Source organism: Lampetra planeri, unplaced genomic scaffold (genome assembly GCF_965212315.1).
Source record: "Lampetra planeri unplaced genomic scaffold, kcLamPlan1.2.h2 scaffold_2228, whole genome shotgun sequence".
NCBI lineage: Eukaryota > Metazoa > Chordata > Hyperoartia > Petromyzontiformes > Petromyzontidae > Lampetra > Lampetra planeri.
Genome location: NW_027614998.1, coordinates 1 through 14,680, shown reverse-complemented (window position 1 = coordinate 14,680; position 14,680 = coordinate 1). Strand labels below are relative to the sequence as shown.

The window sequence follows — 14,680 nt, the reverse complement described above, 5'->3', positions numbered from 1 at the left end:
ACACCCGAGACAGCTTTCCTTAGAGCCTAGTCTCACATGGGCTGGACCATGTGAGACTAGGCACATTATCAGAGTTATGTCTTTTGTTTGCATTACGACTGCAGGTATTGCGTTCTATGCAAACATGACTCCTTGTAAAAAGGTGTCAGTTTTGTTGCCAGATAGAAGGGTAAAAAACCAATTATCATCTTTGTGAGTGTCACCCCAGAGTTAACCCACGCGCAGCTGAGCCCGTGCACACACGAGAATGAGGCAACTCACAGCGGCAGACAATACGCGTCCACATATCTGTGCCTACACGTAGAAGCATTTGTTTTACACATCCCATCAGCAGCTTCGTGCCATTCGCGGAGTGCGGCATTGCATCGGCACTTGTTCAACAGAACAGCAACACTCTAGAGCGGTGTTGATGTTAAACGTCTCATCAGCAGTCAGGCTGTCTTGTACTAATGTTTGTGAATCGCCAGATGTGTGTAGCCTGGTTTTGACATCCGGCGTCTCATCAGCAGAGTCGGGCTTGCTGGAACTAATGCTGATCAATCGACAGATGTTTATGGGCAAGGATATTCCTCTCTTACAAAACATGCTCCTAGATTGACACACAAATATCTGACAGTCGTCAGAGGCTGGTGTTGAGATGTGATCGAGACTGCCATTATTGAGGTTGATGTTCATCAAGGCTGATATTCATTGATCGAGGCCGCTATTGATTGATCGATCGAGGCCGCTATTGACCGAGTCCCCGTTGTGGTTGGCCGGGCCAGGTAACGGGGGAGCCCTGCGGCCGTCTCGTTGCGGGGGTCGCCGCGATGCCGGAGCCGTGCGAGGCTGAGCTGGAGGACATTGAGGACATCCTGGGGGAGGGCGACGAGGTGGGGGGGCGCCCCCCACGGCCCCACCTCGTCCCCCGCGCCCGCCGCCGGGGGGCTCACGTGACCCAGCGGGAGGAAGTGCTCGCTGACAGGTGAGCTCCCCCTGCTCCCCCCTCCCCCGCTCCCCCCTCCCTCGCTCCTCCGCTCCCTCGCTCCCCCTCCCTCGCTCCCCCCTCCCCCGCTCCCCCCCTCCCTCGCTCCCCCCTCCCTCGCTCCCCCCGCTCCCCCCTCCCTCGCTCCTCCGCTCCCCCTCCCTCGCTCCCCCCTCCCTCGCTCCCCCCTCCCTCGCTCCCCCCGCTCCCCCCTTCCCCGCTCCCCCCTCCCTCGCTCCCCCCTCCCTCGCTCCCCCCTCGCTCCTCCGCTCCCCCCTCCCTCGCTCCCCCCTCCCCCCTCCCTCGCTCCCCCCTCCCTCGCTCCCCCCCTCCCTCGCTCCCCCCTCCCTCGCTCCCCCCGCTCCCCCCTCCCTCGCTCCCCCCGCTCCCCCCTCCCTCGCTCCTCCGCTCCCTCGCTCCCCCCTCCCTCGCTCCCCCCGCTCCCCCCTCCCTCGCTCCCCCCTTCCTCGCTCCCCCCTCCCTCGCTCCCCCCGCTCCCCCCCTCCCTCGCTCCCCCGCTCCCCCCTTCCCCGCTCCCCCCGCTCCCCCCTCCCTCGCTCCCCCCGCTCCCCCCTCCCTCGCTCCCCCCTCCCTCGCTCCCCCCCTCCCTCGCTCCCCCGCTCCCCCCTCCCTCGCTCCCCCCCGCTCCCCCCTCCCTCGCTCCCCCCGCTCCCCCCTCCCTCGCTCCCCCCTCCCTCGCTCCCCCCGCTCCCCCCTCCCTCGCTCCCCCGCTCCCCCCTTCCCCGCTCCCCCCTCCCTCGCTCCCCCCTCCCTCGCTCCTCCGCTCCCCCCCTCCCTCGCTCCCCCCTCCCCCCTTCCCCGCTCCCCCCTCCCTCGCTCCCCCGCTCCCCCCCTTCCCCGCTCCCCCCTCCCTCGCTTCCCCCTCCCTCGCTCCCCCCTCCCTCGCTCCTCCGCTCCCCCCTCCCTCGCTCCTCCGCTCCCCCCTCCCTCGCTCCCCCCTCCCCCGCTCCCCCCTCCCTCGCTCCCCCGCTCCCCCCTCCCTCGCTCCCCCCGCTCCCCCCTCCCTCGCTCCCCCCGCTCCCCCCTCCCTCGCTCCCCCCTCCCTCGCTCCCCCCGCTCCCCCCTCCCTCGCTCCCCCCGCTCCCCCCTTCCCCGCTCCCCCGATCCCTCGCTCCCCCCTCCCTCGCTCCCCCCCTCCCTCGCTCCCCCCGCTCCCCCCTCCCTCGCTCCCCCGCTCCCCCCTTCCCCGCTCCCCCCGCTCCCCCCTCCCTCGCTCCCCCCGCTCCCCCCTCCCTCGCTCCCCCCCTCCCTCGCTCCCCCCTCCCTCGCTCCCCCGCTCCTTCCTCCCTCGCTCCCCCCGCTCCCCCCTCCCTCGCTCCCCCCGCTCCCCCCTCCCTCGCTCCCCCCCTCCCTCGCTCCCCCCGCTCCCCCCTCCCTCGCTCCCCCGCTCCCCCCTTCCCCGCTCCCCCCTCCCTCGCTCCCCCCTCCCTCGCTCCTCCGCTCCCCCCTCCCTCGCTCCCCCCTCCCCCCTCCCTCGCTCCCCCCTCCCCTGCTCCCCCGCTCCCCCCTTCCCCGCTCCCCCCTCCCTCGCTCCCCCGCTCCCCCCTTCCCCGCTCCCCCCTCCCTCGCTCCCCCCTCCCTCGCTCCCCCCCTCCCTCGCTCCTCCGCTCCCCCCTCCCTCGCTCCTCCGCTCCCCCCTCCCTCGCTCCCCCCTCCCCCGCTCCCCCCTCCCCCGCTCCCCCCTCCCTCGCTCCTCCGCTCCCCCCTCCCTCGCTCCCCCCTCCCCCCTCCCTCGCTCCCCCCTCCCTCGCTCCCCCCTCCCTCGCTCCCCCCTCCCTCGCTCCCCCCGCTCCCCCCTCCCTCGCTCCCCCCGCTCCCCCCTCCCCTGCTCCCCCCTCCCTCGCTCCCCCCGCTCCCCCCTCCCTCGCTCCCCCCTCCCCCGCTCCCCCCTTCCCCGCTATCCCGCTCCCCCCTCCCCCGCTCCCCCTTCCCTGCTTCCCCCGCTCCCCCCTCCCTCGCTCCCCCCTCCCTCGCTCCTCCGCTCCCCCCTCCCTCGCTCCCCCCTCCCCCCTCCCTCGCTCCCCCCTCCCCTGCTCCCCCGCTCCCCCCTTCCCCGCTCCCCCCTCCCTCGCTCCCCCCGCTCCCCCCTTCCCCGCTCCCCCCTCCCTCGCTCCCCCCTCCCTCGCTCCCCCCTCCCTCGCTCCTCCGCTCCCCCCTCCCTCGCTCCTCCGCTCCCCCCTCCCTCGCTCCTCCGCTCCCCCCTCCCTCGCTCCCCCCTCCCCCGCTCCCCCCTCCCCCGCTCCCCCCTCCCTCGCTCCTCCGCTCCCCCCTCCCTCGCTCCCCCCTCCCCCCTCCCTCGCTCCCCCCTCCCTCGCTCCCCCCCTCCCTCGCTCCCCCCTCCCTCGCTCCCCCCGCTCCCCCCCTCCCTCGCTCCCCCCGCTCCCCCCTCCCTCGCTCCCCCCTCCCCTGCTCCCCCCTCCCTCGCTCCCCCCGCTCCCCCCTCCCTCGCTCCCCCCTCCCCCGCTCCCCCCTTCCCCGCTATCCCGCTCCCCCCCTCCCCCGCTCCCCCTTCCCTGCTTCCCCCGCTCCCCCCTCCCCCGCTCCCCCCTCCCCCGCTCCCCCCTCCCCCGCAATCCCAATCCGCAATCCCAATCCGCGCGAGCATTACACCACTGGCGACAGACAGATTTGTCAGGCTGTCGCCTGATGAAGTTGTAATTATTGGTGAAACGTCACTGAGTGAGTTTGCTGTGCGTGTTGCTGTGTGTGTTGCTGCTGCTGCTGTGCATGTTGTTGCTGCTGTGCGTGTCGGCGTGCAGCGTGATCCCCGGCACGCACTCCGTGTACGTGCGCACGTGGGGCTGCTCGCACAACAGCTCCGACGCGGAGTACATGGCGGGGCAGCTCGCCGCCTACGGCTACCGCATCACAGGTGTGGTGCACGGCACCACCCAGCTACCCACTCAGCTACCCACCAGTTACCCACTCAGCTACCCACCCAGCTACTCACTCAGCTACTCACTCAGCTACTCACTCAGCTACCCACCAGTTACCCACCCAGCTACCCACCCAGCTACCCACCCAGCTACCCACCCAGCTACTCACTCAGCTACTCACTCAGCTACCCACCAGTTACCCACTTAGCTACTCACCCAGCTATCCACCAGTTACCCACTCAGCTACCCACCAGTTACCCACTCAGCTACCCACCCAGCTATCCACCCAGCTATTTACCCATGCACCCAGCCACTCTTCTACCCAACTATCCACTCAATGACCCACCCACCTAGCTACCCACTCACCAAACAATAGACTCACCCACCAAAATACTCAATAACCTCATGACCCACTCGACCACCCAGCCAGCTACCCACTCAACTACCCACCAAGCTCCTCACTCACCCACTCAGTTACCTGCCTACTCAACACCCACCCAGCTACCCACTCAATTAACCACTCAATAAGTATAACCCGTAAAAACAAAGTTTTTCACTATAAATCCTTTATATGCGTGGCGGCTAGAGTCCTCTCGTCCTCTGGCTTGAGATGGCTGCCACCTATGGGTCAGATAATTGCATTGCACCATTAAGCAATTGGTAATTAAATATACTATTTTTGTCCTAAAAAGTGTAAAATTTTGGACATTTTTTTTCACGAACATTGATTGTCACGCACAATGAGTCTGTGTGGAAAATGTCAGCTCGATTGGATCACGGGAAGTGGGTTAAAAAACGACCGAAAGATTTGCACGGTCCTAAGCACGCAAGCGAACTTAATATAAAAGATTTAAAAAAGCTACAAACCAACCTGGCTACCCATCCACCAAGCCACTTAATCACCCACCCACTCTACTACCCACCTAATCAACTACCCTCTCAACCACCCAATTACCCACCTAACCAACTACAAACTCACCCACCCAACTCCACACCCACCTATTCACTCACCTCCAACCCAGCCAGCCACGCGCCCATGTGTGTGCGTGTGCGCATGTGTGCGCATGTGTGCGCGTGTACTGCAGACGACCCGAGTGAGGCCGACCTCTGGCTGCTCAACAGCTGCACAGTGAAGGGCCCAGCCGAGGACCACTTCCGCAACGCCGTGCAGTGAGTGTCGTCAGCGTTGACAGCATCGTCAGCATCACCAGCATCATCAGTGTTATCAGTGTTATCGGCATCCGTAACAGCATCTTCATCATCAGCAGCTCCATCATCTTCCTTGTCGTAATCTTCATTGTGATCAACAACATCATTGTTATCGACATCTTCAGCAACATCACTTTCAGCATCAGTGGTGGCTGTGCTGGCTGTAGTAATGTGAGTGATTGTGGTGCCTGTTGTTGTGGTTGTGTGATTGACGGTGGCGGTTGTGGTTGTGATTGACGGTGGTGGTGGCGGTTGTGGTTGTGCCACACAGGAAGGCCTTGGCTGATGGCCACAAGGTGGTGGTGTCAGGCTGCGTCCCGCAGGCCCAGCCTCGCCTAGGCTACATCAAAGGCCTCAGCGTTGTTGGGGTAATGACGACCACTGACCCCACGCGCCGCTGCTCCCCCCTGCCCCCCCACGCTCCCCCCCGTGCCCCCCCCACCCCTTGTCCCCCCCCCTTACTCCCCGCCCCCCGCATCTTATACTCCTCTCACCGCGTAACCTTTTCCCTGCCGCGCTTACTCGGCGTTTCTCTAATTAATTTCACAACGAGTGGGTTTTGTCAGCCGTTTTGTCCCAGCCAACTTGCGTTACGGGACATTTACATCGTGATTATTGATTCACGTTTGTGCACCGTTGGCAATGTATTTTGTAATGCGGTCGCTTTTGCTCCGATTTCTAAACTACTCGTCGTTTCTCGTGTCATGTCGGCGACCGAGGAACGACACTGTCCTGGTCTCTTGAGTTCTCACCTGGTTCAAACTAAATAATCCTAAAGCTTGAAACCACTCGGGCTACCCGTGGGGAAGAAAGTTTTCAATCTGTGGACGTCACCTCCAGGAACGGTGTTGAGCTGCGTGCGTGTGCGCTGCGACCGTGCAGGTGCAGCAGATCGACCGCGTCGTGGAGGTGGTTGAGGAGACCCTGAAAGGTGAGGCCTTGACGGCCGCCCCCCGCCACCCCCCCCCATCCCCCGTGCTCACGACGCATCCGATTGGTCGAGGCGACACGCTTGGGAAAGCAAGCTCGCCGTTTATGATTTTGCACAACCCTTGCAACCCGCCCCCCATTCCCCACACAGGCCACACGGTGCGTCTGTTCGGGCAGAAGAAGGAGAATGGGAAGCGTTTAGGGGGCGCCCCCCTGGACCTCCCCAAGATCCGCAAGAACCCGCTCATAGAGATCATCTCCATCAACACGGGGTGAGGGTCTACGCATGGCCCCCCGGGCCCTCGAATCTCCCAGGCCCCCCCCCAAACCCCCCGGTACCCCCGGCCCCCCCTCCCCAAGCCCCCGGCCTCGCGTGCGGGCACCGTAGCGGGACCGCGGCTTGCCGTCACGGGGGACGTCAGGGGCCCTGTGACATCATCGACGCGAGCAGGCCACCGTGTGCAGGCAGCACCGGGGAAGACAAAGGTGGCCGGGGCGTGGTGCCGGCCACACCGACCCTTGGTAGGCGCGCTGTGCCGCCCTTCATAGGGGGTTCGCTAACAGCACTTGGCCCAGCAGGCCGGTGTGGGCTACACGGGAGGGTTCTTAGCAATATTTTTCAGCTGCGTTTTGATAAAATCCACCCATTGTGTCACCGTGCAATCTTGCCGCCTTTTAAAATGCACCCTACATCTCCCCTTCACCACCACCCTCCCCTCCACTGCGCCCCCCCCACCGCGCCTCGCCGCGCTCACTCTCTCCCTGACGTTAAATCAGCCTAATTAGACAGCCGGCGCTGTTATCTGGACATCGTAGTGCCGCCCACCCCTCCCCCAGAGACACCCAGAGTGGTCATAGGTCGATATTGGGGGGTTAAAGGTCAGGCGTGGGATCACAGGGACCGGATCGATCAATTGAAATCTCGCAGGGAAGGGACGGCGGGGTGGAGAACGCACCACTGGGGGGGAGGCGAGGGGAGGGAGGGTGGGGGGCAGGCGAGGGAGGGTGGGGGGCAGGCGAGGGAGGGTGGGGGGCAGGGGAGGGGGGGGTGGGGGGCAGGCGAGGGGAGGGGGGGTGGGGGGCAGGTGAGGGGAGGGGGGGTAGTGAGCGTGTCCCGCAGAGCGGCCCTGCTGACCACAGCTGAAGGGGACCGCGAGCGCAGAGCCGTGCCTGGGGTGACGACGAATCGGGGCGACTGCCCCGGACGCTGCACTTTGGGGGGTCCCGCGGTGTGAGTCGCCTCGGGCCCCGCACCCCCCCATGGACGGGCCCTTATCCGTGGCCCTTACCCTTGGCCCTTACAGTGGTCCGGGCTGAGTTGTCCAATCCCGGGCCTTCCCCTAGGTCGACTCGGCACGAAATTCGCACTTGGCCCGAGGTGTGTACTGCACACGTGAGCGCTGGGGAGACAAGGACGGCCGGGCGTGGTGCTGCTGACCAGACAGCCTGCCTCGTGCGCCGTGCCGCCTGCGTAGGTGCTGCTTGCTAACAGCACTTGCCTCCATAGCCTGTAAACGGCTACATTGGGGATCTTTGTCTTTATATATACGCGCGTATGTGCACCCGCGCTAATTGGTATCAGTACATGCGGAGTGCGCCGTGCGACGCGTGTTTGCCGAGTGCGGGTGACTGTGGGTGACTGTGGGTGACTGTGGGTGACTGTGGGTGACTGTGTGTGGGTGTGAAGACGCGGTCAGGATATGGTGAGGATATGGTGAGCGGCGATGACGTCGCGAGGATGCCAGCGCGCGTTCTGTGCCCGCAGGTGCCTCAACGCGTGCACCTACTGCAAGACGAAGCACGCCCGCGGGGAGCTCGCCAGCTACCCCGTGGAGCAGCTGGTGGAGAGGGCACAGCAGTCCTTCCAAGGTGAGTGGGTGGGTGAGTAATCGCGTGGGTGTGTGAGTGCAGCGAGTGATATATTGGTAATGTGGGTGCGTTGCTGAGTGAATGAGTTGGTGGCTGTGTGAATGGGCGAGTTGGTGTGTACATTTTGACATCTGTGCGTGCGCGTGCACTGGGGGAGTGATAGTGCAGTGGTTAGCGCAATGCGCCAACCGAGTTCGATTCCTGCTCACGGCCAACGCCAGTGGCAAATATCTGAATTGGTCCAGGGCCTCCGCTAGGTCGACTCGGCCTCAAATCAGTACCTGGTGCGACGTATAACAAACATGGCCAATCGGGATACCAAGGCGACAGGACGCGGTGCCGGTTACCCATTCCCCTCGTGTGCCGCGCCGGCCTTCGCAGCTGCTACTCACTGACAGCACTTGACCCAACAGCCCGTCAAGGCTACACGGGGGATCTCCGTCTGTGTGTGCCACCGCGTGTTCACGTGACGGGCGCGTGCGTGCGTGCGGCACAGAGGGCGTGCGCGAGCTGTGGCTCACGAGCGAGGACACGGGCGCCTACGGGCGCGACCTGGGCACCGACCTGCCGGCGCTGCTGTGGCGCCTCGTGGACACGGTGCCGGAGGGGGCCATGATGCGGCTGGGCATGACCAACCCACCCTACATCCTCGAGCACCTGGAGGTGATGGGGCACGTGGGGCACGGGCGTGGAGCGGGGGGGGTGTGAGTACAAGGCAGAGTGGGGGGGGTGAGGCGCTCGCTCTCAGCACTTGCCACATTGTGGGCTATATACGGGGCACCTTTGTTGCGTGTGTTTTGTCAACGCAATGGGGAGCGGTGGGGCAGCGGTTAGCATGCTGTGCTACGAACCCGGCTACGAGTTCAATTCCTGCTCACGGTTAATAACAGTGGCGAGTTTTTGAACCGGTCCTGGGCCTCCGTGAGGTTGGTGCGATGTGTAAACATCACCACTGTAGAGACAAAGGCGGCCGGGCGTGGTGCTGGCGACCCACGCGTATTGGCCTTCATAGCTGCTACTTGCTAAAAGCACCTACCCCAACAGTCGGTTCAGGCTACACGGGGATCTCCGCACTGCGGTGTGCTGCGAGCAATGCCATTGGCCGACGCTGTTTATCCTCACGGCGCTGCACGGGCACGAGGTGCCGGTGACCCCTCCACCTTCAGCTACTGACCAGAGAACCCCGGAGACGACGCACGGATCTCGTGCCGGAGACCCCGAGGGGGGGGACGGCCGCCCCTGGCGTCTGCTTGCCAAACCCTGTCTGGCGCAGCTAGGACACTGAACCCCCTCCACCCCACAAACCTGCACCTGGTCATGTGGAATGCCGGAACGCTCGCCGGGGAGGGGAGAGGCTGCCAATCCTCCTGTCGGGAGTTGGACCGCGACCGCCTGGACTTGTGTGTGCTACACGTGGTCCGGTGGACTAGTTCTGGCTCCAGTCACCACGAGGGGGACAGTCCTCCACTCAGTCCTCCACTCAGTCCTCCACTCAGTCCTCCACTCAGTCCTCCACTCAGTCCTCCACTCAGTCCTCCACTCAGTCCTCCACTCAGTCCTCCACTCAGTCCTCCACTCAGTCCTCCACTCAGTCCTCCACTCAGTCCTCCACTCAGTCCTCCACTCAGTCCTCCACTCAGTCCTCCACTCAGTCCTCCACTCAGTCCTCCACTCAGTCCTCCACTCAGTCCGCCGCTCAGTCCTCTACACGGAGCAGAAAACTGTCAAACAGGGAGTGGCTTTTCTTAAAAAACACGCACACGTCTACACACGCACGCATCTGCGTGTGTATGTATACGCACGCGTGCTTGCGTGTTCACGCGTGTGTGCGTGTTCACGCGTGCGTGCGTGTTCACACGTGCGTGCGTGTCCACACGTGCGTGTTTACGCGTGTGTGCGTGTTCACACGTGCGTGCGTGTCCACACGTGCGTGTTCACACGTGCGTGCGTGCGTGTTCACACGTGCGTGTGTGTGTGTTCACACGTGTGTGTGTGTTCACACGTGTGTGCGTGTTTACGCGTGTGTGCGTGTTCACACGTGCGTGCGTGTCCACACGTGCGTGTTTACGCGTGTGTGCGTGTTCACACGTGCGTGCGTGCGTGTTCACACGTGCGTGTGTGTGTGTTCACACGTGTGTGTGTGTTCACACGTGTGTGCGTGTTTACGCGTGTGTGCGTGTTCACACGTGCGTGTTTACGCGTGTGTGCGTGTTCACACGTGCGTGCGTGCGTGTTCACACGTGCGTGTGTGTGTGTTCACACGTGTGTGTGTGTTCACACGTGTGTGCGTGTTTACGCGTGTGTGCGTGTTCACACATGCGTGCGTGTCCACACGTGTGTGTGTGCGTGCGAGCAGGAGATGGCGCGCGTGCTGAGCCACCCGCGCGTCTACGCCTTCCTGCACGTGCCGGTGCAGTCGGGCTCCGACGCCGTGCTCTCTGCCATGCGGCGCGAGTACAGTGCCGACGACTTCCGCCACGTCGTGCGCTTCCTGCGGGAGAGGCAAGGGACGCACGCACACACGAACACGCGAAGACGCGTGCACATGCACACACACAAAAGACAAAGATCCACCGTATAGCCTAAACAGACTGTTGGGGCAAGTGCTGTTAGCGAGCACCTATGAAGGCCGGCACGGCACATGGTGACCCCCCCCTCCGACCTCCCACGCCCCCCTTTCCCACCCCAGGGTCCCTGGCATCACCGTCGCCACGGACATCATCTGCGGCTTCCCCGGCGAGACGGAGGAGGACTTTGCGGAGACCGTGCGGCTGGTGGAGGAGTTCCGCTTCCCCAGCCTCTTCATCAACCAGTTCTACCCACGGCCTGGCACGCCCGCGGCACGCATGCCACCCGTGCCCGCCTACGAGGTCGCGACCCCCCGCCACCACCCTGAACGAACGGGCGGACGCACAGAGAGACAGGCGGAGACGCGGACACGCAGAGACCCAGACACTGAGAGACACGGAGACGCAGACACGCAGTGGCAGACACGCAGAGAGATACGGAGCCATGGAGACGCAGGCTGACATGGAGAGACACAGAGACACAGACACGCAGTGGCAGACACGCAGTGGCAGACACACAGTGGCAGACACACAGTGGCAGACACACAGTGGCAGACACACAGAGAGATACGGAGCCATGGAGATGCAGCCTGACATGGGGAGACACGCAGACGCAGACAGGGAGAGGCACGGAGACTCAGATAGACACAGGAAGATGCCGATAGATCCAGAGAGACACGGAGAGACAGGGAGACGGAGACGGACAAGGATAGACACGGATAGACAGAGAGACGTGGAGAGACACTGAGACAGACACAAGAGTGTCAACAGTGTTTTTCTTGTTTTTTGTGTACACGTGTGTGCGCCCGTGTGTGTGCGTGCTTCCGTGTGTGTGTGTGCGATTGTGTGTTTTTGTGTGTGCCCGTGTGTGTGTGTTTATGCCTTGTGTGCGCTTATGTGTCTGTGTGTGCGTATGTGCACTTCCGTGTGTGTGTGCAGAAAAAGCAGAGAACAAAGGAGCTGTCCCAGCTGTTCCGTTCCTACAACACGTATGGGCACAAGGTGAGCGCGGAACGGCGCACAAAGATCCCCCGTGTAGTCTTCACAGACTGTTGGGGCAAGTGCTGTTAGCGAGTAGCACCTATGAAGGCCGGCACGGCACACGAGGGTGTGGGTGGCCAGCACCACTCCCGGCCACCTTGGTATCTCGAGGGGCAATGTTTGCACATCGCACCAGGTACTAATTTTAGGCTGAATCGACCTAGGGGAGGCCCAGTACTGGTTCAGATAATAGTCACTGGTGTTGGCTGTGAGTAGGAATCGAACTCGGGTCGCCACTAACCACTACTACTCTACCGCTCCCCGCACTCGCATACACAACAAAAACGCACACACGATTGTGATGCACCCACAGAGATACAGACAGACAAATAGATGCAGAGAGATACAGGAGACACACGGAGATGCACAGTTAGATGTGGAGATACAATGAGATAAATGGAGAGACAGACACACTGACAGACATGGAGGGACACGGAGGCACAAAACAACACGAGGAGGAGAGAAGTGTAGAGACGCGGGGAGTTTTGCCGTCTGGAGGCCCGCAGCACGGGGGGGGGCGCCTGTATCTGGGGCAGAACTAATGCGGATGAGGCACTCTCCTGCCACAGCTACGCACACGCACGCACACACACAGACGCACACACAGGCGGTGTGTGTGTGTGCGTGCAGTGGGGAGCAGTGGCTCAGTGGCTAGCCGCGCTGCGCTACTAACCTAGCGAATTGAGTTGGGTTCCTGCTCACGGCCAACACCAGCGGTGATTGTCTGAACCGGTCCTGGGCCTCTCTCTTAGATCGACTCAGAATTCGGCACCTGGTGCGATGCGTAAACATTGCCGCTGGGGAGACAAAGGTGGCCAGGCTCGGTACTAGCCACCCACCCCCTCGTGTACCGTACCGGCCTTCGTAGCTGCTGCTTCTCGCTTAACACTTGCCCCACAGGCTGCACGGGGGATCTTTGTGTTGTGCGTGCGTGCACGTTAGACTTGGGGGATGGGGGGCAAGGCGCGTCGCCCGGGATCATCCATTCCGAGCGTTCGCATCGCGATCGGGAGAGGGGGTGCGGCGGGAAGGGGGGCGCATTGGGGATTTGTTCTCCCGTGCGTGCGTTATCCTTCATGGCGGCTGAACCGTGGTCAAACAGCGGGGGGCACGCCCCGAGGGGGGGGGGGGCAGCGCTGACGGTGAGTGGGGACAGCTGCGGGAGGGGAGGGGTTAGAGGGGGGCTGTTGAAGCCGTTAAATGTTTTATTTTGTGAGAGCCTCGATGTGTTGTGAGCGGAGAGCACTTGGAATATCTTTACGCTCCGGCTGTCGCCGCAGTAGTGTTGGAAATCCGCGGAGCGTTCCGCCCGTGCCCTCTCCACTCCCACGTGACCCCCCCCACATGACCCCCCCTCCATGACCTGTGACCGATGATGTCTCCGGGGGCTTGCAGGTCGGGGAGCGGCAGCTGGTGCTGGTGACGGAGGAGTCGTTTGACGGGCAGTTCTACGTGGCACACAACAAGTGTTACGATCAGGTGTGTGTGTGCCTGGTGCGTTGTGCTAAATCATCGCCACTGGGGAGACAAAGGCGGTCGGGCGTGGTGCTGGCCACCAACCCTCTCGTGTACCGTGCCAGCCTCCATAGGTCTGGTAAAGACTCCACGGGGGATCTTGTTTGGGTGGGTTTGACCGTGCGGTGGTGGTTGTGGCGGTGATGACCGCGTGGTGGTTGCGGTTGTGGCGGTGGCCCAGGTGCTCGTTCCCCGTGACCCCGCGCTCATGGGCCGCATGGTGGAGGTGGACATCGTGGAGGCCGGGAAGCACTTCCTGAAGGGGCGCCCCGTTGAGCCGACCACCACCACCACCACCACCACCACGCCGCCGCCGCCCCTCGCTCGCCCGCTCCCCCGCGGCGCCGTGTCGGGCCTCCTGCTCCAGGTGAGACGCGGCGGAGCCGCGCTGGGGGGGGGACGGGTGCGGGAGTTCGTGTTTTTTTATCACGGTTGCTGAGAGCCTGAGACTCAAATGTAAACAATAATGAACATTTGTAAGGCGCATTCCATCTGTAGAGCCCATGGTCAACACAACCACCAAAACCACCGCCAAAACATGAAGCGGCCAGTAACAAAATGCACCGTTGTGAACGTCGTGATCGTAGAGGAGCGGGACACAATTGTTGAAGCCTGCGAGAGACGGTGGGCGGTGGATCTGCGTGTTCCACCAACCCCTGCCCCCCCCCCTCGACCCTTGCCGACCCCCCCGCGTGTCGCCCCCACCCAGCGGGAACCGGCGTCGTGCCAGGCTGGCGGCTGCTGCGGGGGCGGTGAACGTGCCGGGGGGGGGTGCCCGGGGCCCCCCACCGCGGGGGCCTCCCTACGGGCCCGCGTGGCCCCCGCCGTGCGCGCGGCGGGGCTGGCGCTGGCCCTGGCCGTGGGGGCGGCGGCGGCGCTGGTGGAGATCGCTCGCGCGGCCTCCTGGGCGCTCGCACCCTCCCCGCACGGTGACTCCGTGGGGTGACTTCACGGGGTGACTTCTCAGCCGGGTGACTCCGTGGGGTGACTCGCACAGTCAGCCGGGTGACTCCCTGGGGTGACTTCTCGGCCGGGTGACTCCATGGGGTGACTCGCACAGTCAGCAGGGTGACTCAGCAAGACCTCCACGAGGGTGACTCAACTGGTCACTCATGTGAATGAGACTGTCGTGGTCTCTAGAGTTCTCGCCTGGTGAAACTCGTGACACTTGAACTCACCTGCCTCCTCGCCGACTCCTTCACTCAGCCACTCACCCACCCGGCCAGCCAGGCAGCCACTCACCCAGCCAGGCAGCCACTCAGCCACTCACCCAGGCAGCCAGGCAGCCACTCACCCAGCCAGGCAGCCACTCAGCCACTCACCCAGGCAGCCAGGCAGCCACTCACCCAGCCAGCCACTCAGCCACTCACCCACCCAGCGAGGCAGCCACTCACTCATCTCGGTCACCCTTCCCATCGAGACGCTTGTCCGGGCCTCTTGAGTCCTCGCCCGGTTAAACAAAGTCAACTCCACCAAACCTCGCCGGAGCCCAACGCTGGTTTAGATCACACGCGCTCCCATTTGCAGTCAAAAGACAAAAACCCCACAACACCGTCCATGCATGAAACAACAACCCCCCTGCTCGTGTGTGCATAGGGCGGCAGTGGTGTGTGCGTACCGCTGTGTGCGTACCGCTGTGTGCGTACCGCTGTGTGTGTGCGTGCGTGTGTGTTGTGTGTATATGGCAG

At 63.5% G+C, this 14,680-nt stretch overlaps 1 protein-coding gene across 1 annotated transcript; it reads left to right on the top strand.

The window, feature by feature from the left end:
- Positions 1 to 733: 733 nt before the first annotated feature.
- CDKAL1 (CDKAL1 threonylcarbamoyladenosine tRNA methylthiotransferase) lies at positions 734 to 14,674 on the top strand. The gene is made up of 14 exons (XM_078623355.1): positions 734 to 964; positions 3,745 to 3,857; positions 4,947 to 5,031; positions 5,342 to 5,438; positions 5,953 to 6,001; positions 6,152 to 6,272; positions 7,766 to 7,869; positions 8,366 to 8,532; positions 10,226 to 10,371; positions 10,559 to 10,739; positions 11,376 to 11,438; positions 12,873 to 12,956; positions 13,174 to 13,359; positions 13,702 to 14,674. Exons 1-14 carry the CDS (start codon positions 810 to 812, stop codon positions 13,936 to 13,938), a joined length of 1,788 nt encoding a protein of 595 aa, XP_078479481.1. The 5' UTR covers positions 734 to 809; the 3' UTR covers positions 13,939 to 14,674.
- Positions 14,675 to 14,680: the final 6 nt, after the last annotated feature.

Bases quoted from the DNA above. Each gene is read 5' to 3' on its own strand.
- CDKAL1 (XM_078623355.1), top strand. From the start codon at position 810: ATGCCGGAGCCGTGCGAGGCTGAGCTGGAGGACATTGAGGACATCCTG. The intron at 5,439-5,952 runs GTAATGACGACC...GCGACCGTGCAG, and splicing joins AAGGCCTCAGCGTTGTTGGG to GTGCAGCAGATCGACCGCGT. The intron at 6,002-6,151 runs GTGAGGCCTTGA...TTCCCCACACAG, and splicing joins GGTTGAGGAGACCCTGAAAG to GCCACACGGTGCGTCTGTTC.